A 19,930-nucleotide genomic window follows, 5' to 3' on the forward strand; every position below is an offset into this window, starting at 1 on the left:
CACTGACAGGCGGTGGCACCACCAGCCTCGGAAACCCAAGAGATTGCGATCCACTGGTTGTAGATCACTCTCTTTTTCTTACTCATTGTCACTGATCCCCGATCACTATCACACTATTACTCTCCAAGCGATTATCCTCGCCAAGCAATCGCAGCCCATATTTCATTGATTTGCTCGGTGGTATTTCTCAACAAAAATCCCAGCCATCTCCCATTAGGTAGAGAGCTGTTGCAGCTCTCTAATCTCTACCGCACTGTAGCTTTTATTCGAAGAACTTTATACAAGTTGACTAATTATAAGATGTATTTGAAGTCCAAGAATAGGTTGCCTAAACCAACTAACATAGCTGAAGTTAGTCAAAAATTCAAGAAAAAAAAGCAACCAATATAATAAAAATATCAATAAAAGTTTATCCAAAATATCTCCTGACCCATATAAGTCCCAAACAAACCTCCCTTCATCTACATCATCAACATTTCTATCATGACAACAACTTCAATAATCATCAGCCCTGGCGTCCTGACCTCCATGATAGTATGTCAGTCTCAACCCAGAGTCTCTACTCCATCACAATGGCCTCAGGTGAATTTCATGATTACTCTAATTATTAGTTAATCTACTTAGATTGTGAACGGCGCCGATCATCATATCACCTATAACCTTCAGAATTTATCCATCACTTCACTTCACTGCCCCGCCTTCTCCTCCACTCACCCGTGCTCTTTTGTCACCATTCATTCATTCTTTTTTCTCTCTCTCTCTCTCTCTCTCTCTCTCTCTGGTGTCGTGGTTCTCGTGGAGAGGAGGGAGGGAGGGAGGATGTAAAAAAGTCGTGCCTTTTGTCAAACCGAGGAAAAGATGTTTAGGACTAATGTGGCAAAAAGATCCGCAATAATCAAACATGTGATTGATTCATGGTATTCCAGAGGCAAGTCTGCCACTTCAATCAGTGACACTCCGATATGAACAATACCTAGCAGACTGTAAGGCCCATCATCTTAATAATTGGTGGGTAGGAGAGTGGGCCAACGTATTTTTCGAACCTAATAAGCCAATGTTCTAAAGAGTAAAGCATGTAGAGAAAAAACAACCTGTAATTTCTTTCATAAAAATTATATTTAAGTGCCTTTAAGATGGCAAATGAATGAGCCTCTGAACTCCATCCTCCTCCTTGGTGGCTGGCCGGGCTCGTCTCCGAGGGTGCAAAACACCGAGCGTGGGAGATCAGGCTGCAGTACTCCCTGAGCGAAATTATTCGTTCTCTTTGATGAGTAATTTGATTCGTGGTTTGGATCAACTTAATCTGATGAGTAAGTTGATAGATTAATTTATCCATCAAATTTAAATCGTGATATTTTATCTTAAATTTTAATTCATATAATTTTTTTAATTTTTATGAATTAAACGTAAGATCTTATGATAAATTCTTAAGATCTTTACCAACTAAACTGGCTGATATCTTTACCAAACGACTGGTCTCCATGGTTGCTCCACAATAACGTATGCTCGGAGGAAGGCACCCTTCCCCTCGGTCTATTCGATCATTTATGTGGTCGTCGAGCATCATATTTAGTCCACAAAGCTGTAGCGAACAGTCGTACTCTTCGAAAACAAAAGAAATTTAGTACTTTTATCCCGTCGCATATTTTTTTTTGAGCTTTCGTGACCACGAACGAATAACAAGATGAAGACGTGACAGGACAATTTGCATTAAAGATATTGGATAAAGGAAACACGCACAAAAGTAAGTGAAGAAAACGACAGAGTTTTATTCGAGAAACACGGAAACGACAAAGGAAAGCAAGCATACGGATCGACGAGGGATGATGATGCGAAACACCAAGCGTGGGTGGGAGATCAGGCTCCCGCTTCATCGACTTGTACCCCGCAGTACGCCTTGAGCGAATCGTCCGATTTCATGCCTTCCTCCGAGTGGCTGAAGTTCACAAAGCTGAGATAGCCGAATGGCTTGTAGATCAAGGGGTGCTCTTCGTCGACCAGCTCCTCGAGAACTTGCACCATCACGTCGTCCTTTGGGTGGGACCCAAAGATTACGGAATACCTGGTCTCCCCGCCGCCGACCAATACACGATGCCGTTTAGCATTAAGTCTTCCATTGCTCCAGCCCTGAGGAACACATGAAAAGCCGTCACAAGTTGTGTCCTTCCTTCGCCGGCCGGCCGGCTGTTTGAGACTAGAGCTGGAAAGGATTACGAGTCCAGTGCATGCAGCTCACCTGCAGTGCTTGTCCAATCATTACCGGATACGAATTGGGGGATAGAGGCACCGTGAGCCACTCGCCATCCGCGGTTAGCACTTGGAGGCCTGCCACCTTGTGCTGCACAACTAGGGTGACTGTGGTTTCGTCGACATGGGGCGACAGCACGACCGTCGCCTCCTGAGATGTGAGAGTGCCGTACTTGGCCATCCGGAGGCCGAACGTGAGCTCACTGTTCTGGCGGTCCAAGTGCTTGACCACGCCCAAGCTCTCCAGGAGCATCCTCCGCACCATCTTCTCCAGCTCGCTCAGCTGCCTTCCGACGGAGTGCACTGTGTCGCTGGTCGATGGAAAGGAACACAAGGGGGAGGGGTCAAACAAGAGTAGAAAACAGATGTATCTGCTTTGATGATCTGGAAGTAAATCAATCATTGGGTGTGTGGTTGGACCAAAAGCTCGGGTTTCCCTCGGGCCACATGAGCTCGGTAAAGCTCCGAGTGCCTTCGACCAGGTGCGCGTCGAAGACGGACAGGGCCTCGTAATCCAAGCCCGGGAACTGGCCGATGTAGCCGTGATGCGGCTTGTTCGACGTGTTGCGCATCTTCACGTCCGCGGGGGAGCGCGAAGAGCTCCTTCATGGTGCGCCCGAAGAGCGCCTCCCGAAGCTCGGGGGCGACTCCATCGTACACGGCCTCGAACCAGTTTTGCTTATTCGCCACCACCTCCATCATCTGCGCCCGCACCCGCTCCCATTCCGGAGTTCCTGCCTTCTCCAGGGACAGCCCGGTGAAGTCCAGCTTGTGGTGGAAGGTCTCGGTGGACATGCCGTCTTTCTCTTCCTCCGATTCTGCTGCGATGCTGCAGTCCCCAGAGAAGATGCGGATATTTATGGATCATTTGCTAAATATCATTTCGTTATTTGCACGCGTTGACCCAAAAAAAAAGGGGACAGCTCAGAGGATCAACACCTAATCCGATGTTCTCGTCTACCTTATTCCACAAGTTCTCTTCGGTTAATTCAAACTCAAGTTGTTCGCTTCTCTTTGTTTCAACCATGTCATGTCCCTTAAGACGACGAGTAATATCTTCTCATCTATTTATTAGCATAGGAAATCGAACAATTTTTCTCCGAATATAAGGAAATTAGACACAATTCAATTTGTTAAAAAGACATGATTCTATTCGTCGGATTTGTAGATCTCCCATGTGCTTTTGAGATCTGGAGCTTAAATTATTTGGCATCGTCGTCGTCGACTGGTTCCGATCCATGTGATCGTGAGCTCCATAACGAGAGGTTCGAGGACAGCCCGTGAATCAATGAAAGCCAAACCCGAGCAAAACGTGATACACTTGTTTGGTATATCCGCGTGACCCATCTGATCACCCAACAACTTATCTCGTGATTCCAGGAAAACATATAAAAGTCAACGAGTTTATTTGTTTATGGTGAGTCAAATAAACCAAATTAGAATCAAGAAATTCCCAAACCAATTGAAAAAATAATCGAATAATTATTTCTATCATATTGTTTCCACTGCCCGTGAACGTTTATGGTGAGTCTAATATTCTCTATGGTGCTACACTTATACTGAATTGTGGTACATGCGAGACTAGCGATGAAAATCTTTAAGAAATTTGTAGAATGAAGATGTGTTTAATACACGGAGACTGTCGAGACTGATGAGTCTGTCTAATTGGTTCGCTATCGAAAATGTAAGTCCCTTTTGGTTATTCCTTTTGGCGATATAGAGAGCAGGCATTACGAGTGACTTAGTCTTTATGCGATGAAACTTGGTTTGGGAGCTAAGAAATCTCCTATATTAGGTAGTCTTCTGGTTGCATCTCCAGGCTACGCCGATGATTCTGCATAACAGGCTTACGTCGATGTGCCTTGGCTTGACCTTTCTAATGCTTAAGTAAGGAAAACAAAAGAGGAGGGAGACAATAATATCAGTAATGTAATCAAGAGAGTAAAGAGTCTCTTTTGTCTGCTTGTCTTAGCTTAGCCCGAGGCATGACTTTTATACTTGGGAGCTAGGTAGAGCAAATAGGCCTTCATCAATACCCTACCCCCCCCCCCCCCTTACCCAACATGGTATAAACATTTAATGTGTGCAGCTTGCCGACGTGTATTCCCAGAAGCAACATCAGGATGACACCTCCAATCAAGCTTCCTTGCTTCTTTGGGTTAGACAATATGTGGTTCCCTTGTCGTTCGTTTGGAAGGAAAGGCTGGTGAGGTTTGATCATGTCACCGACCATTAATGTGGCGTCATATTTATTTTCTTGACTATAGGATCGATAAAAAGTAGTTCATATAAATTCACTTTGAGAAGGAAGGACAGGTAACATGATCAATAAAAAATCGTTCATGTAAACTCACTTTAAGAACTCAAAGGAAGGGTAGATAACATTACCTCTTATTGGCTATCATAGGGAGTAGATGCTTTTGTATCTCTATTTAGGTATTACTTATGTGGTAAAAAGAATTGAGGGTATTATGATTTATCCCTATCAGTTATATTTAATCCTAGAATTAAAATGAAAACATACGAAATTAGACAGTAAAAACTCATATATATATATATATATATATATATATATATATATATATATATATATAGTTTAATCGACCATAATCATCTCAGGACTGTCGAGACGTGCAGTTCTTTCCCAATGCTTAATTTAATATCGTAACGCCACCAACCCCCGGGCCCAGTTGTTATAAACAAACCTTATATCAGTTCAGCAGGCAGAGCGACTCGACAGCACGCAAAAACTCGAAGGAACACCGAGGGAAAGAAAGAAAGAAAGGCAAGATGCAGCGGCCCCAACTCCCGGTGATCGATTTCTCCGGCTTCGACCCGGCGGCCGACGGAGGGCCCGCCTGGGACGCCACCCGGGAGCAGGTCATGCAGGCGCTCGGAACCTGCGGCTGCTTCGAGGCCGTCTACGACCGAATTACCCCCGAGCTCCAGCAGTCGCTCCTGGAGGTGATCGCCAAGGATCTGTTCCGCCTCCCTCTCGAGACTAAGCTCAAGAACGCCTCCGACAAGGTCTACGACGGCTACCTCGGCCGGTTCCCGAACCTCGACTACGAGAGCCTGGCCATCAGGGATGCGACCCTGTCAGACGCCATCCCCAACTTCGCCAGCCTCATGTGGCCCGATGGGAACCCCAACTTCTGGTGCTGCTTCATTTTGTCTTCCTCGATTCTTGTTTGATGTGCATGATGCGATTTGTCGTCCCATATGTTTGGCAGCGAGAGGGCTTCCTCCTTCACGAAGAAACTGGCGGAGTTGCAGGGGATGATAAGGAAGATGGTCCTGCAGAGCCTGGACGTGGCTGAGTACCATGAAGAGCAAATGCAATCGACATGGCACCTGCTCCGGTTCTCGGAGTACGGAGCGCCCGGCGAGGAGACGAGGAAAGTGGGTCAGATGGCGCATCGGGACGCCAATCTGTTGACTGCAGTGTGCCAGCTGAACGGCGTTGATGGGCTGGAGGTGGAGACCAGAGACGGTCAGTGGATCCAAGCCACCCCCAGCTCCCCCACCTCCTTCTTCATCATCGCTGGAGAATCTTTCTGGGTACGATCGCTTTGTCACTCAAATTTCTCTCTTGACTCTAACAATACGGTACTGCCACGCACACCATTTTGTCTGTGTTGATGGAAGCAGGCATGGAGCAACGGCAAGGTGTACTCCCCCATGCATGGCGTCACGGTGAGCGGCAAAGAAACGAGGTACTCTGTTCTGCTGTTAGCGATGCCCAAGAATGAGCGCCCGATTCAAGCCCCAGTCGAGTTGGTGGACGACATACATCCCCCCTGTTGGTGTAAACAACTTTGAGCCGTGACCTCGGGGCCGACGCGGCTCGGTTCGAGTCCGGACGACGGGGATCTCTCCGGGGCGTTCCTCGAGCCCGCTGGGTCGGTCTGGTGCGATGGTACAATCGGGACGAGGTCGTCGTTTGCTCTGGGGGGGAACTCCTCGCCCACGCGTCCGGCGGGGATCCCAGGCTTCGCACCTGCACAAAGGTCGGGTCGAGGTGCTCGGCCTGACCCCTCTGACGATCAAGTTAGCAGATGTGGAGGGGATTTTAGCTGTAGAAGAGTTGTTAGTGTCTGTCCCCCCCCCCCCTTCCGTTTAGGATGCAAGGGTATTTATAAGGGAGTTTGGTATAACCTAACGTGCCTGCTCGCAGGGGGCAGGATCGTACCTTCTAGTGACGTCTGACATCGCTGTTGGCGTGTCATGAGGGATCAAGCCTGAGAGGTCATTAATGGGCCTCGGTCGGCGTTATGGCCCGTGTCAGCCATGTGCTGTCAGCCTGGCGGAGACGCAGGGCGTCAGCAGGTGTCAAGCCAGTCTTATTGTGATTATCACCCTCATCATACTCCCCCCCAAAGGAAGCTATGCGTCAGCTGCCGGAAACGGGGGTCTAAGGCAGGGCTTCGGGTTTAAAGAGCTATCTCCGTCGGGCGAAGGCCGGTTCGCCGCCCTAGGCGTGGGGATCGTGTTGCTTGGCCATCGAGAAAGATCGGGTGTGCCGTTGCGGCGCTAGGAAGTGAGTGGCCGAGGAGCCTCGAAGAATGACTCGTAGGTCAAATTGGGCTCGGCCGTGAGGGTGGTAGCCCCCTTGGGCAGGCAGGTCGTGTAGGCGTGGCCTCGGGCAATGTGCGGTCGAGGAGCACGACACAGGTGGCTGTCGCCGAGGAGCTGGACTCAGGCGAGCAGGCGCGCGGGCATGGTTTCGGGCGACATGAGGCCGAAGAACACGACACAGGCGGCTGTTGCCGAGGAGCTGGACTCGGGCGAGCAGGCTGCGCAGGTGTGGTTTCGGGCGACATGAGGCTGAAGAACACGACACAGGCGGCTGCTGCCGAGGAGCTGGACTCGGGCGAGCAGGCTGCGCAGGTGTGGTTTCGGGCGACATGAGGCCGAAGAACACGACACAGGCAGCTGCTACCGAGGAGCTACTCCGATTGGATTTGCTACTCTGTGTTGCGGGAGGTGTGGGTGGCTAGGTAACCTTTGGTCTGTTGGGAAGTTCAGGGGATGAACCTTTTCGAGAATCGCCAGTATTCGAGAAGACTGGCGCCTCAAGCCCATTGTTTGCCACGCGTAACGTGCCTGTTGGTTGCCTTGCCAAGTCGCATTTATGGCGGAGTGACGATGTGTCATCCCAATGCGACACGCCTGAGAAGAGAAAGGGTCACTGTTTTTGGAGGGATTTTGTCTATAAATAGTGTGCAGCTAGCCCCTCGAAGGTCTCCTCACTTGTTTCTATTCTGCCGCTTCGGACTCCATCGTTTTGTTTGCGCCGATCGCTCTTCTCCTTTTTCTAAAGGTCGGTAAGGATGCTGTCTTCTTCTCCTTCCTCTTCATCCTCTTCTTTGGCTAAAGACGGGCAAACGGCGGTTGTGTCGGATCCCAACTCGTCTTCCGATGAAAAGGCGGCCCGGGCCCTTGAGGCCCTGATGTGGCCGCACGACCTCGACTCCACCGTGAGCGGGTCGTTGCTCAGTCGCCTCCGGGACCGCTATGGCATCCCGGAGGAGTTTGTCCTTCTTGCTCCCGAGCCCGGCCAACGAGCGTACGATCCGATTCCCAGGGGTTTCGCCCTTACCCTTGATACTTTTGAGGCCGGGCAACGCCTCCCTTTGCACCCCATCATAACCTCTTGTATCTCATGGTGGCGTACCTCCCCGTCCCAGATGGCGCCCAACTCTTGGCGTTATCTGGTGGCGTTCCGGGGGGAGTGCCACTATGCCCACATCGCCCCGACCCAATCCCTCTTCCTTTCTTGCTTTCGACTTTCCAAGGGGTCGGGGGGCTACTATCTGTCCGCCCGAGCGGGCTTCCGAGTGAGCGGGGCTCCTTCCAGTAATAAGGGATGGAAGGGGCGCTTTTTTTTCGTCAGTCGCTCTGAGGACTGGGGATTTGGGCTTCGATGGGCGGCGCACTGTCACGGACTTAGCTGGTTTTGCCTAAGTCATGCAGCACCCTTGCGTGTCCGTCCGCAAAGGTCAACCTCCCCGAAGCCTCCCATTGTCCCTTAGGACCAACAAAAGAGAGAACGGGTTAGAGAGAACGCCTCAATCGGGATCCATAAGCAAACATCTCTGAAAAACACTTCATAGACAATACAAATTAAAAACAGACTTTACAAGCTCTGAACAGTTGCACAACAAAGGGTAAAATAGTCCATTATAGATCAAAAATCTCTCGCACATGTCCACATGACATAACCTTTATTTACAAGCCTAAAGAGGCCACCAACCCAACTAAAATGGGACTATTAAGCCTTCGGCCGTCCCTCTACATGCTGTACAAGGCATGAACATATCAAAAGGCACGGACATACATAAGCATTACATCAAATATCCTGTTTAGAAGTTTGTCCGTGACAGCACGTGATAGACAACACCGCCCCGTGTTTGGACGATGAGGAGTGCCGAGAGCTCTGGAGGCTCAAATAAATCCTCCCAGCCTCAAGAGCCATCCGGAGTATGTCCGAGCAGTGGTTGGTCGAGGCGGGTCTTAGCCCGATGCCTCGAGGTATGCCCTTAGGGGTAGTTTTAGGGTTTCTTTTAGAGATTATCCAGTCGGCTGACCCATGTTAGTGCTTTTACGCAGAGATGGTGGTTCTCCGAGCCTTGCGTGGGGGTAAGACCCCGTCGGCCCCATCCGCTCGTTCGCCAGCCAAGGCGAGGGCTGGCTCGAGAGAGGCCCCGGTGGATGTTGAGGCTGGCCGTCCTCGGAAGAAGGCGAAGACTTCCTCGGCGAAGGACTCCGGGGAAGCTGCGGCTCAGCCAGCGGGAACCGTCGCCGCATCGGGCGTCCGCGTCGGGAAGAGCCTCGGGCGAGGAGAAGCCGACTCCAGCATGGAGGAGGCGGGGAAGGCCCCTCGAGAGCCTTCCATCCGCGAGCTTTTGCCGCCTTCAGGCTAGGGGGGAGGATGAGCCCTACCAGGCGCGGGCGATAGGCGACCTTCCTCAGGGCGAGCCCTCCGCCCCGCTGAGGGCCCGCTGGGAAGGCTTTACCCGTGGTAGCCGGGTGTGGGCCGACGGGGATTCCATGGCCGGGTTTGTGCGCGGAGGGCTCCATCCCGACATAGCTCGGGACCTGTACACTCTGTCCTCCGAGGTCCTTCTTGGCAGGTCTGCCAAGTCGCTGCTGTGGGTAAGTGTCATTCTGCTGGTTCGGTTGCGTGTGTTCGGATAGTTCTCGTCATAACTCATTTGTCTGCAGGGCACTCATTATGCCGCGGCGCTGATGGACCGCATCCATGACGCAGGGTGGGTCATCGACATCCTCAGTGGCCACAATGCCGACCTCCGTAAGCATATGGAGGAGGTTCGCGCCGGGGCGACTCCTGAGGCGGTCGCGATAGCCGAGCAGCGTGCCTCGGATTTGGATGCGGAGGCGACACACCTCCATTCCGAGCTCAAGGTGTCCGTGGAGTAAAATAAGGAGCTCTAGATGCAGCTGAGGGCGTCTGTGGCCGAAGCTTGTTCGGCAAGGGGGGAGTCGATTGAGCTGATCCGACGGTTGGAGGGGGCGCGTGCTGAAGCGCGGGGTGCTGCCGAGGCCCTTGCCGTCGAGATCCGTCAGAGGTCGGAGAAGGACAAAAAACTGATCGAGGACTACAAAGGTTCCTCGGGCTTTCAGCTTGGCCTTGTTCGGACTAGGCGGGTTTCGTACGAATACGGTTACCGGATTGCCCTTGCTCACTTCAAGGCGCGCCACCCCGGCCTGGAGGTCGCGGAGGATCCTTTCGATTCCTTCCCCGAGGACATGGGCGTCGATATGCCGGACGAAGTCCCATTTGATGATAGCCCTGATGCTCCTGAGGAATAAATGTAGACTTTTCTGTTGACCACTAATGTTAATGTACTCTCTGAAATTAATATAGCTGTTTTTGCCCTCTCAAGTGTCTTTTTTCCTAGCTTGTGGTTTGCCGATCACTATACTATCTAGTGTCGTAATATAATTCTAACTTCTGTTGAGTCCTTTTTCATCGCATTATGGAAAGAACTTTTTGAGATTTTGCGAGTTCCAACCCCTTGGCAAAGAGTGGCCCTACATCGTCGCTAGTCGGTACGTACCGACCCTAACAGCTTCGGTCACCCGATAAGGGCCTTCCCAATTGGGAGCTAACTTCCCACATGCTCGGGTCGGGTCGCTAACCTCAGCCTTGCGTAAGACTAAGTCACCTAGCTTAATTGGTCGAGGCCGTACCCTGCGGTTATAGATTCTGGCAACAGCCCTTTTATAGGAGAGGTCTTTCAGGTGCACGTTAGCGCGTCGCTCCTCGAGTAGATCGAGATCGGCTCGCAGTCCCTGGGCCGATACCCGTTCGATGTAGCTTGCCGTCCTCAGGGTAGGGAAAACCATCTCGGGGGGCAAGACAGCCTCGGTCCCAAACGAGAGGTCGTAAGGGGACTCTCCGGTTACGGTCTTGGGGGTGGTCCGCAGGGACCACAGGATACTGGGGAGCTCATCCGCCCAGGCTGATTGGGCCGCTGACACTCTCCTCTTGAGTCCGTCTAGAATAGATCGGTTAGTGACTTCGGCCAACCCGTTCGTCTGGGGATGGGCCACAGAGCTGAACCTCAGCTGAATCCCATAGTTCGCAAAGAACTCCTGGAATCGAGCACTGGTGAACTGGGATCCATTGTCTGTGATGATGGCTTCGGGCAAGCCAAACCGAGTCACGATGTTTTTCCAGACGAATTTCTACACTTGCCATTCCGTGATTGCCGCTAGTGGCTCGGCTTCGGCCCATTTGGTGAAGTAATCTACGCCCACGACGATGCATCGTCGTTGCCCCGAGGCCGGTGGAAAAGGGCCGAGGAGGTCCAATCCCCATTGCGCGAACGACCACGCATAGTCGATGGGGGACAGGGAACCGCCAGCATCCGGGGCATTCGGGCGTGCCTCTGGCAGGGCCCACACAGCTGCACCTATATTCTCGCATCTCGGGACATGGTGGGCCAGTAGTATCCTTGACGAAGGATTTTGTAGGCCAAGGTCCGAGCAGCCATATGCTCCCCGCAGATCCCCTCGTGGACCTCGGCCAGGACAGCCTACGCTTCATCAGGCTCGAGGCATCGTAGCAGGGGCTGTGAGAAGGACCGCTTGTAGAGCCATCTGTTCACCTCGGAATACCACGCTTGTGTTCGGCGGATGCGGCGCACCGCGGCTTCGTCGTTGGGAAGAATCCCGTCGCGTTTGAAGAGTAACATCTCCTTTACCCACATGGCACGTGCTTCGGCAGGAGTTATAGCCGAAATCGAGATGGCGCGGAATGGGAGCTCTTTGACCTCGGGGCGGTTTCCGTGGTCTGGTCCTGAAGCCATCTTCGCCAACTCGTCGGCTCATTCATTTTGGCTCCTCGGCACCCTGGATATCGTGAAGTGGGAGAAGTTGGAGGCTAGGCTTTTTACCTACGCCAAGTACTTTGTCATGGTCGGTTCCCTGGCTTCGTATCCACCGCTGAGCTGCTCGGCGACGAGCTGCGAGTCAGTGAAGACGTGGATGGCATCCACCTGCATTTCAAGGGCCAGCTTGAGTCCTACCAAGGGCGCCTCGTTGTTGGTTGCCCGGAAGCCGAAGCGGAAGGAGCGTTTGAACGAGCGTTCGTCGGGGGCCAAGAGTACTAACCCCGCGCCGGCGCTGCTGGAGGTAGCCGAGCCATCCACATGCAGGTCCCACGCCTCCTCTGATTGCTCGGAGCTTCCATTCCCATCTTCTACCAGTTCCGCGATGAAGTTGGCCACGGACTGGGCCTTGATAGCAGTCCTCGGGACGTAACGTATGTCGAATTCTTCGAGTTCTATCGACCACTTGAGAAGCCGTCCTGCGACATCAAACTTAGACATAACCTGCCGGAGCGGCTGGTCAGTTATTACCTCAATCGGGTGAGCCTGGAAGTAGGGGCGTAGTTTCCGAGACGCCAGCACGAGCGCCAAAGCGAGCTTCTCGATTAGCGGATACCGCTCCTCGGGCCCGTTTAGGACATGGCTGATGTAGTAGACCAGTAGTTGTTCCCCAGAAGCCTCTTTGGTTAGGACAGAGCTGACCGCATGCTGGGAGGCGGCTAGGTAGACGCTGAGCTTCTCCTCGGGAGTAACCGAGGCAAAGCGGGGGAGGCTGGCCAAGTGCCGCTTGATCTGTCCCAAAGCTTCTTCACACTGCGCCGTCCGCCGGAAGTCCTTGGGGTTCTTTAACGCCCAGAAGAAGGGGAGGCAACGATCACCAGACCGAGATAGAAACTGGGATAAGGCAGCAAGCCGTCCGTTTAGTCGCTGCAAGTCCTTAACTGTTCGAGGGGCCTGCATGTTGATGACTGCCTGAACCTTTTTCGGATTCACGTCGATTCCTCTTTCATGCACGATGAATCCGAGGAACCTTCCCGAACTGACGCCGAAAACGCACTTCGTCGGGTTCAGTCGCAAGCCATACCTCCGGAGTGTGGAGAATGTCTCGGCCAAGTCGGTCAGGTGGTCGGCCGCCATGCGACTTTTCACAATCATGTTGTCGACATAAACTTCGACGTTTCGCCCGATCTGTGGGGCGAACATCTTGTTCACGGCCCTCTAATAGGTAGCGCCGGCATTCTTGAGCCTGAACGGTATGACTTTGTAGAAATACACCCCTAGATCGGTGATGAAATTCGTGTGCTCTTGGTCCTCGAGTGCCATTCTGATCTAGTTGATACCGGAGAAGGCATCCATAAACGACAAGCGGGAGTGCCCGGCAGTTACGTCGACTAGCTGATCAATCCTTGGGAGGGGATAACAGTCTTTCGGGCATGCACGATTGAGACTCGTGTAGTCAACGAACATCCTCTAGTTCCCATTAGACTTCTTTACCAGCACTACATTAGATAGCCATCATGAGTACTTGACTTCCTCGATGAAGTCGGCCGCTAAGAGTCGCTCCACCTCTTTGCGGACGGCGAGTTGCCTATCAGGGGCTTGGCGTCGTGGCTTCTGTTTTACTGGCCGGGCATCGGGCGATATGTTCAGGTGATGCTGGGCGGTCTCAGGGTTGACGCCGGCCATGTCAGATGGCGACCAGGCAAAGACATCGGCATTCTCCTGCAAGAAATCGATAAGCTGCTCTCGTTCTTGCCCGGGGAGTTTCGACCCGACCCGGACTGTCCGATCCGGGCGATCCTCCATCAACGGCACGTCACAAGTGAGCGCCATCGGCTCCGGATGTGGTGTCGGCCGCTTCGCTTCTCTCGGGTCCTCTAGAGGTTGGTCGGTCTTCGCCCTTTTGTGCAACGAAACCGCCGTCAAGTAGCATCGTCTGGACTCTTGGGGGCTTCCCCAAACTTCCCCTGTCCCGGCGTGGGTAGGAAACTTCACCGTCTGATGATAGGTGGAGACTACAGCTCTGATTTTGTTGAGGGTGGGGCGGCCGAGGATGGCGTTGTAAGCAGTGGGAAGATCTACCACCAAGAAGGTGGACATCACTGTCTTTGTTCTGGGCGGCGTTCCCAAGGTGAGGGGCAAGGTAACAGTCCCCAATGGTGAGACTGAGTCACCGGTGAATCCCGTGAGTGCCGTGGAGATAGGCTTCAGGGATTCTTTGGTTAGCCCCAATTTCTGGAAGGCATCTAGATAGAGCACGCCGGTTGAGCTCCCCATGTCAATCATGATTCTCCTCACCTAGGCGTTAGCGATTCGAGCCATTATGACAAGCGCGTCGTCATGCTCCGGTGGCCTGACGTCCTCGGGAGGGAACGCGACCTTGGGGTCGGGACCACACTGGGGAGCATCAATCCTGGCGGAACGGGCATACGCTTTTCTCCCAGACATACTGGTTCCCCCTGCCGCCGGTCCTCCGGTGATGACATCGATGTGGCGCTCCACGGGGCCCTCCAGGCGAGGGGAGGGCTCCCTGTTACGCCAGACGTACCGACTGAGGTGACCCCCGCGGACCAGTTCCTCGATCTGCCATTTTAGTTCGTGGCAGTCTTCGGTGTCGTGCCCGCTTTGTCTGTGAAAGCGACAGTGCTTGGATTGGTCAGTGAGCTCTCGTGGGTTTTTCATCGGAACGGGAGCCCTGAGCAAACCTCTCTCCTTTATCTGGAGAAATATCTCCTTTCGGGACGTACCTAGGGGGGGCAGAGGAGGCCTCAGAGCAGGCGGGTCGGATCGCTCCAGCCTACGCCTAGTCGCGGCAGGCTGTTGCCCGCGAGCCGGCTCCAGTTTGACCCTCGTGCGCTCTTCCTGTTTTCCGGCCACCCAAGCCTCAGCCGCGACGAACTGGCTCGCCCGTTGAAGCATCTCAGATACCACGGAGGGGGGCTTCTCAACGAGGGACCAGAAGAATCAGGAAGGTCGCAGTCCCGCCATGAACGCCTGCATCAAACAGAGAGGGGTGAGCATCGGATAATCCCCGAATCTGCGTGGAAAAACGGTTCACAAAGTGGGAGAGGGACTCGTTCTCCCTCTGGTGTAGTCCGAGAAGCTAGGCGACGGACGGTTTCGGCCATGCGCTGGCCAGGAAGTTGAGCTCGAAGTCTCTGGCGAGCTGGTCGAATGAGGCGACCGTCCCGGTCCTCAAGCCGTCGTACCACGCGCGGGTTGGTCCTCTTAGAGTTGTGGGAAACACCCTACACATCAGAGCGTCAGAGGTTCCATACAGTGCCATTTGGGTGCGGAAGGTGGCTACATGGTCCGCTGGGTTGGTGGAGCCATCGTATGTGTCCAGAGAGGGGAGACGAAAGTTCTGTGGGACTGTCTGATCCCGTATTTCAAGGACAAATGGGGATCCCTGATGTACGTCCTTCCCGAGCTCTCCTCTTGACCTACGGACCTCCTTCTGTACCTCGTCAAGCCGTTGACTGACGAGGAGCAACTGGGCTCGCAGGGAGTCAATCGAGGCCAAAGGAAGGGCCTCAGGTTGAGCGTGACCTCTCTGGTCCGCCGTTACTCGATCCCCGAGTGGGGACGACGGGACCTGAGGCGAAGTGGGGAGCTCCAGGGGCTGCGCCTAAGCCCGAACAGGCGGCTCTTGCTGGTGCACCGCTTCGGCGGCCGGCGGATGCAGCGCTCCAGAGACGAGTGGAATGATGGACTGTACCATTCCGGTTAGACCTTGGACCTGATGGGCGAGGTTAAGAAAGGCCTCGGACGAGACGGGCGACGGTTCGGCGAAGGGGGCGTCGGGTGGCACCAAACCCTGGTCATTGAAGATCCGCCAATAGCTCTCTGAAGTTGCGACGGGGTGTTCGTTGCGGAGGCCCGTCCACGGGGAGTGTTCGCCTGGAGCCCCGACCGGGTGCGCCCCCTCGACTGCGGGTTCGGCCGAGTCGGACTGGCGATCCCTCGACATCAGGCCCTCCTTCTAGCTCCAGAATGTTGGTGTAAACAACTTTGAGTCGTGGCCTCGGGGCCGAGGCGGCTCGGTTCAGGTCCAGACGACGGGGATCTCTCCGGGGCGTTCCTCGAGCCCGCTGGGTCGGTCTGGTGCGATGGTACGATCGGGACGAGGTCGCCGTTTGCTCCGGGCGGGAACTCCTCGCCCACGCGTCCGGCGGGGATCCCAAGCTTCGTACCTGCACAAAGGTCGGGTCGGGATGCTCGGCCCGACCCCTCCGACGATCAAGTTAGCAGATGTGGAGGGGATTTTAGCTGTAGAAGAGTTGTTAGTGTCTGTCCCCCCCCCCTTTCCGTTTAGGATGCAAGGGTATTTATAGGGGAGTTTGGTATTACCTGACATGCCTGCTCGCAGGGGGCAGGATCATACCTTCTGGTGATGTCTGACATCGTCGTTGGCGTGTCATGAGGGATCAAGCCTGAGAGGTCATTAATGGGCCTCGGTCGGCGTTATGGCCCGTGTCAGCCGCGTGCTGTCAGCTTGGCGGAGACGCAGGGCGTCAGCGGGTGTCAGGCCAGTCTTATCGTGATTATCACCCTCATCACCCCCATCTTCAAACCCTACTACTACGATGATTACCTGAGGTTCTGCTTCTCAGAGGAGGGCATGATGCAACAGTGCAAGCTAGTCGCTTACTGTGGGACGGACGCAACCAAGGAAGCTGATGCATGATCATGTCGTTCATATTACTGTTGTCTTTTCAGGACGTATTGCTTCTTTTTTCGTTGGTAATAAGAATGGACTCTGATGCATTGCTGGATCCAGAGATTGCTATACATGAAGTCGTCGATCTCAAATGTAGGGTCTCTTGGTTGGTCTTCCCATGGTTTTTAAGAGCTTGGTATTTGGGAATGGTTGCAGAGTGTGCCTTTCCGTTCTCGCAGAATGTGTAGTTCTTGTTCTGCTTCGTTCAAGGAGACTTGTATCTGTCATCTTCTTTCCCTCTCTCACGATGGCCGGGCTCGTCTCCGAGGGTGCAAAACACCGAGCGTGGGAATTCAGGCTGCAGTACTCCCTGAGCGAAATTATTCGTTCTCTTTGATGAGCAATTTGATTAGTGGTTTGAATCAACTTAATCTGATGAGTAAGTTGATAGATTAATTTATCCATCAAATTTAAATCGTGATATTTTATCTTAATTTTTAATTCATATGATTTTTTTAATTTTTATGAATTAAACGTAAGATCTTATGATAAATTTTTAAGATCTTTACCAACTAAACTGGTTGATATCTTTGCCAAACGACTGGTCTCCATGATTGCTCCACAATAACGTATGATTGGAGGAAGGCACCCTTCCCCTCGGTCTATTCGATCATTTGTGATCGCCGAGCATCATATTTAGTCCACAAAGCTGTAGTGAACGGTCGTACTTGATGAGGGTAATAATGGCGATAAGACTCGGGTGACGTCAGCTGTCCCAGGTGACACCTCACCCTTCTGTTGACCTGTTAGCACACGCAAATCGAAACGCCAACCAAGGCACATTAACACCCTGCTCAGGCTTGATCCCTCACGCCACGCCAACATCGATGTCAGATGCTACCAGACGTACGATCTTGCTCCCTACGGGTAGGCGCATCAACAAACGATAACCCTCACTATAAAAACCCTCGCGTTACGAGGAAATGAGAATGAACAGATACAAAATCCGCTGCGACTACTCACTAACTTGATCGTCGGAGGTTCATGCTCTCCTTCTAATGCCAAAAATATTGGTGTAAAAAATTTTAAGTTGTGGCCTCATGGGCGACGCGGTGCAGGTGCGAAGACACTCACTAACTTGATCGTCGGAGGGGTCGGGCCGAGCACCCCCGACCCGACTTGTGTGCAGGTGCGAAGACGAAGGCCGCCCACTGAACGCCCAGGCGAAGAGTCCCCTCTCGGAAGGAACAACGACCCTGTCTCGATCGGACCATCGTAATCGACCACCTCAGCGATCTCAAGGGCCGCCTCGGAAAGATCCCCCATCATCCGGACCTGAACCAAGCCGCGTCGGTCCCGTGGCCACGGCTTAATGTTGTTTACACCAACAGTACTCTTCTAAAACAAAAGCAATTTAGCACTTTTATCCCGTCGCAAATTTTTTTGGAGCTTGCGTGACCACGTACGAATAATAATATGCAGACGTAACAGGACAATTTGCATTAAAGATATTGGATAAAGGAAACACGCATATAGTAATACAAGAAAACGACCGAGTTTTATTCGAGAAACACGGAAACGAGAAAGGAAGGCAAGCATACAAATCGACGAGGGATGATGATGCAAAACGCCAAGCGTGGGAGATCAGGCTCCCACTTCATCGAGTTGGACCCCGCAGTACGCCTTGAGCGCATCGTCCGATTTCATGCCTTCCTCCGAGTGGTGGAAGTTCACAAAGCCGGGATAGCCGAAAGGCTTGTAGATCAAGGGGTGCTCTTCATCGACCAGCTCCTCGGGAACTTGCACCACCACGTCGTCCTTTGGGTGGGACGCAAAGATACCGGAATACCTGGTGTCCTCGCCGCCGACCATGACACGATGCAGTTTTGCACGAAGTCTTCCATTGCTCCAGCCCTGAGGAACACATGAAAAGCCGTCACAAGTTGTGTCCTTCCTTCGCCGTCCGGCCGGCCGGCTGTATCAGACTAGAGCTGGAAAAGGATTACGAGTCGAGTGCACGCAGCTCACCTGTAATGATTGGCCAATCAATACCGTATACGAATTGGGGGATGGAGGCACCGCGAGCCACTCGCCATCCGCGGTTAGCACTTGCAGGCCTGCTACCTTGTGCTGCACGACTAGGGTGACTGTGGTTTCATCGACATGGGGCGGCAGCACGACCGTCGCCTCCTGAGATGTGAGAGCGCCGTACTTGGCCATCCGGAGGCCGAACGTGAGCTCACTGTTCTGGCGGTCGAAGTGTTTGACCACGCCCAAGCTCTCCAGGAGCATCCTCCGCACCATCTTCTCCAGCTCGCTCAGCTGCCTTCCGAAGGAGTGCACTATGTCGCTGGTCGATTGAAAGGAACACAAGGGGGAGGGGTCAAACAAGAGTAGGAAACAGATGTATCTGCTTTGATGATCTGGAAGTAAATCGATCACTGGGTGTGTCAACGGACCAAAAGCTCGGGTTTCCCTCGGGCCACATGAGCTCGGTAAAGCTCCGAGTGCCTTCGACCAGGTGCGCGTCGAAGACCGACAGGGCCTCGTAATCCAAGCCCGGGATCTGGCCGACGTAGCCGTGGTACGCCTTGTTCGACGTGTTGCGCATCTTCACCTCCACGGGGAGCGCGAAGAGCTCCTTCACGGTGCGCCCGAAGAGCGCCTCCCGAAGCTCCTGGGCGACTCCATCGTACACTGCCTCGAACCAGTTTTCCTCATTCGCCACCACCTCCATCATCTGCGCCCGCACCCGCTCCCATTCCGGAGTTCCTGCCTTCTCCAGGGACAGTCCGGTGAAGTCCAGCTTGTGGTGGAAGGTCTCGGTGGACATGCCGTCTTTCTCTCTCTTCCTCGGATTCTGCAGTCCCCAAAGAAGATGCGGATATTTACGGATCATTTGCTAAATATCATTTCTTTATTTGCACGCGTTCACCCAAAAAAAAGGGGACAGCTCAGAGGATCAACACCTTATTCCACAATTTCTCTTCGGTTAATTCAACCATGTCATGTCCCTTAAGACGACAAGCAATTTCTCATCTATTTATTAGCTTAGGAAATCGATCGATTTTTCTCCGGATATAAGGAAATTAGACATAATTCAATTTGTTAAAAATACATGATTCTATTCGTCGGATTTGTACATCTCCCATGTGATTTAGAGATCTCGAGCTTCAATTATTTGGCATCGTTGTCGTCGACTCGTTCTGATCCATGTGATCGTGAGCTCCAAAACGAGTGGTTCGAGGACAGCCCCCGTGAGAGGGGAACAAAATCGATTAAAGCCAAAACCGAGCAAAACGTGTGACACTTGTTTGCTGTATATAATGTCCGCGTGACCCATCTGATCACCCCACACCTTATCTCGTGATTCCACGAAAACAAATAAAAGTCAACAAGTTTATTTGTTTATGGTGAGTCAAATAAAACAAATTAGAATTAAGAAATTCCCAAAACAATTGAAAAAATAATCTAATCATTATTTCTATCATATTGTTTCCACTGCCCGTGAACGTTTATGGTGAGTCTAATATTCTCTATGGTGCTACACTTATACTGAATTGTGGTACATGCGAGAGTAGCGACGAAACTCCGTAAGAAATTTATAGAATCAAGATGTGTTTATATCGAAAGTGCAAGTCTTTTTTTATTATTCCTCTTGGCG

The 19,930-nt window shown here is 52.5% G+C and overlaps 4 protein-coding genes across 6 annotated transcripts; 1 reads left to right on the forward strand and 3 right to left on the reverse strand.

Moving 5' to 3' along the window:
• Positions 1–1,704: 1,704 nt before the first annotated feature.
• LOC103984691 (probable 2-oxoglutarate-dependent dioxygenase AOP1.2) lies at positions 1,705–3,074 on the reverse strand. The gene is made up of 3 exons (XM_009402241.3): positions 2,668–3,074; positions 2,237–2,558; positions 1,705–2,127 (listed from the first exon to the last, which is right to left on the reverse strand). Exons 1-3 carry the CDS (start codon positions 2,817–2,819, stop codon positions 1,858–1,860), a joined length of 744 nt encoding a protein of 247 aa, XP_009400516.2. The 5' UTR covers positions 2,820–3,074; the 3' UTR covers positions 1,705–1,857.
• A 1,894-nt stretch (positions 3,075–4,968) lies between these two features.
• On the forward strand, positions 4,969–18,617 carry LOC135612287 (probable inactive 2-oxoglutarate-dependent dioxygenase AOP2). Of its 3 annotated transcripts, none has more exons than XM_065108397.1 (5): positions 4,969–5,405; positions 5,481–5,808; positions 5,899–8,781; positions 8,860–9,405; positions 9,475–18,617. In XM_065108397.1, exons 1-3 carry the CDS (start codon positions 5,038–5,040, stop codon positions 6,067–6,069), a joined length of 867 nt encoding a protein of 288 aa, XP_064964469.1. In that variant the 5' UTR covers positions 4,969–5,037; the 3' UTR covers positions 6,070–8,781; positions 8,860–9,405; positions 9,475–18,617. The 3 variants fall into 3 exon arrangements, with proteins under 3 accessions (XP_064964469.1, XP_064964470.1, XP_064964468.1); XM_065108398.1 differs by having other exon boundaries at positions 5,899–5,963; XM_065108396.1 differs by lacking the exons at positions 4,969–5,405; positions 5,481–5,808 and having other exon boundaries at positions 6,066–8,781.
• On the reverse strand, positions 13,905–14,525 carry LOC135613235 (uncharacterized). The gene has a single exon (XM_065110336.1). It carries the CDS (start codon positions 14,523–14,525, stop codon positions 13,905–13,907), a length of 621 nt encoding a protein of 206 aa, XP_064966408.1.
• LOC103984690 (probable inactive 2-oxoglutarate-dependent dioxygenase AOP2) lies at positions 17,744–19,165 on the reverse strand. The gene is made up of 3 exons (XM_009402239.3): positions 18,726–19,165; positions 18,295–18,616; positions 17,744–18,180 (listed from the first exon to the last, which is right to left on the reverse strand). The coding sequence occupies exons 1-3, from the start codon at positions 19,163–19,165 to the stop codon at positions 17,911–17,913; spliced, it is 1,032 nt and encodes a 343-aa protein (XP_009400514.2). The 3' UTR covers positions 17,744–17,910.
• Between the last annotated feature and the right edge of the window lie 765 nt (positions 19,166–19,930).

Source organism: Musa acuminata, chromosome BXJ2-5 (assembly GCF_036884655.1).
Source record: "Musa acuminata AAA Group cultivar baxijiao chromosome BXJ2-5, Cavendish_Baxijiao_AAA, whole genome shotgun sequence".
Taxonomy (NCBI): Eukaryota; Viridiplantae; Streptophyta; class Magnoliopsida; order Zingiberales; family Musaceae; genus Musa; species Musa acuminata.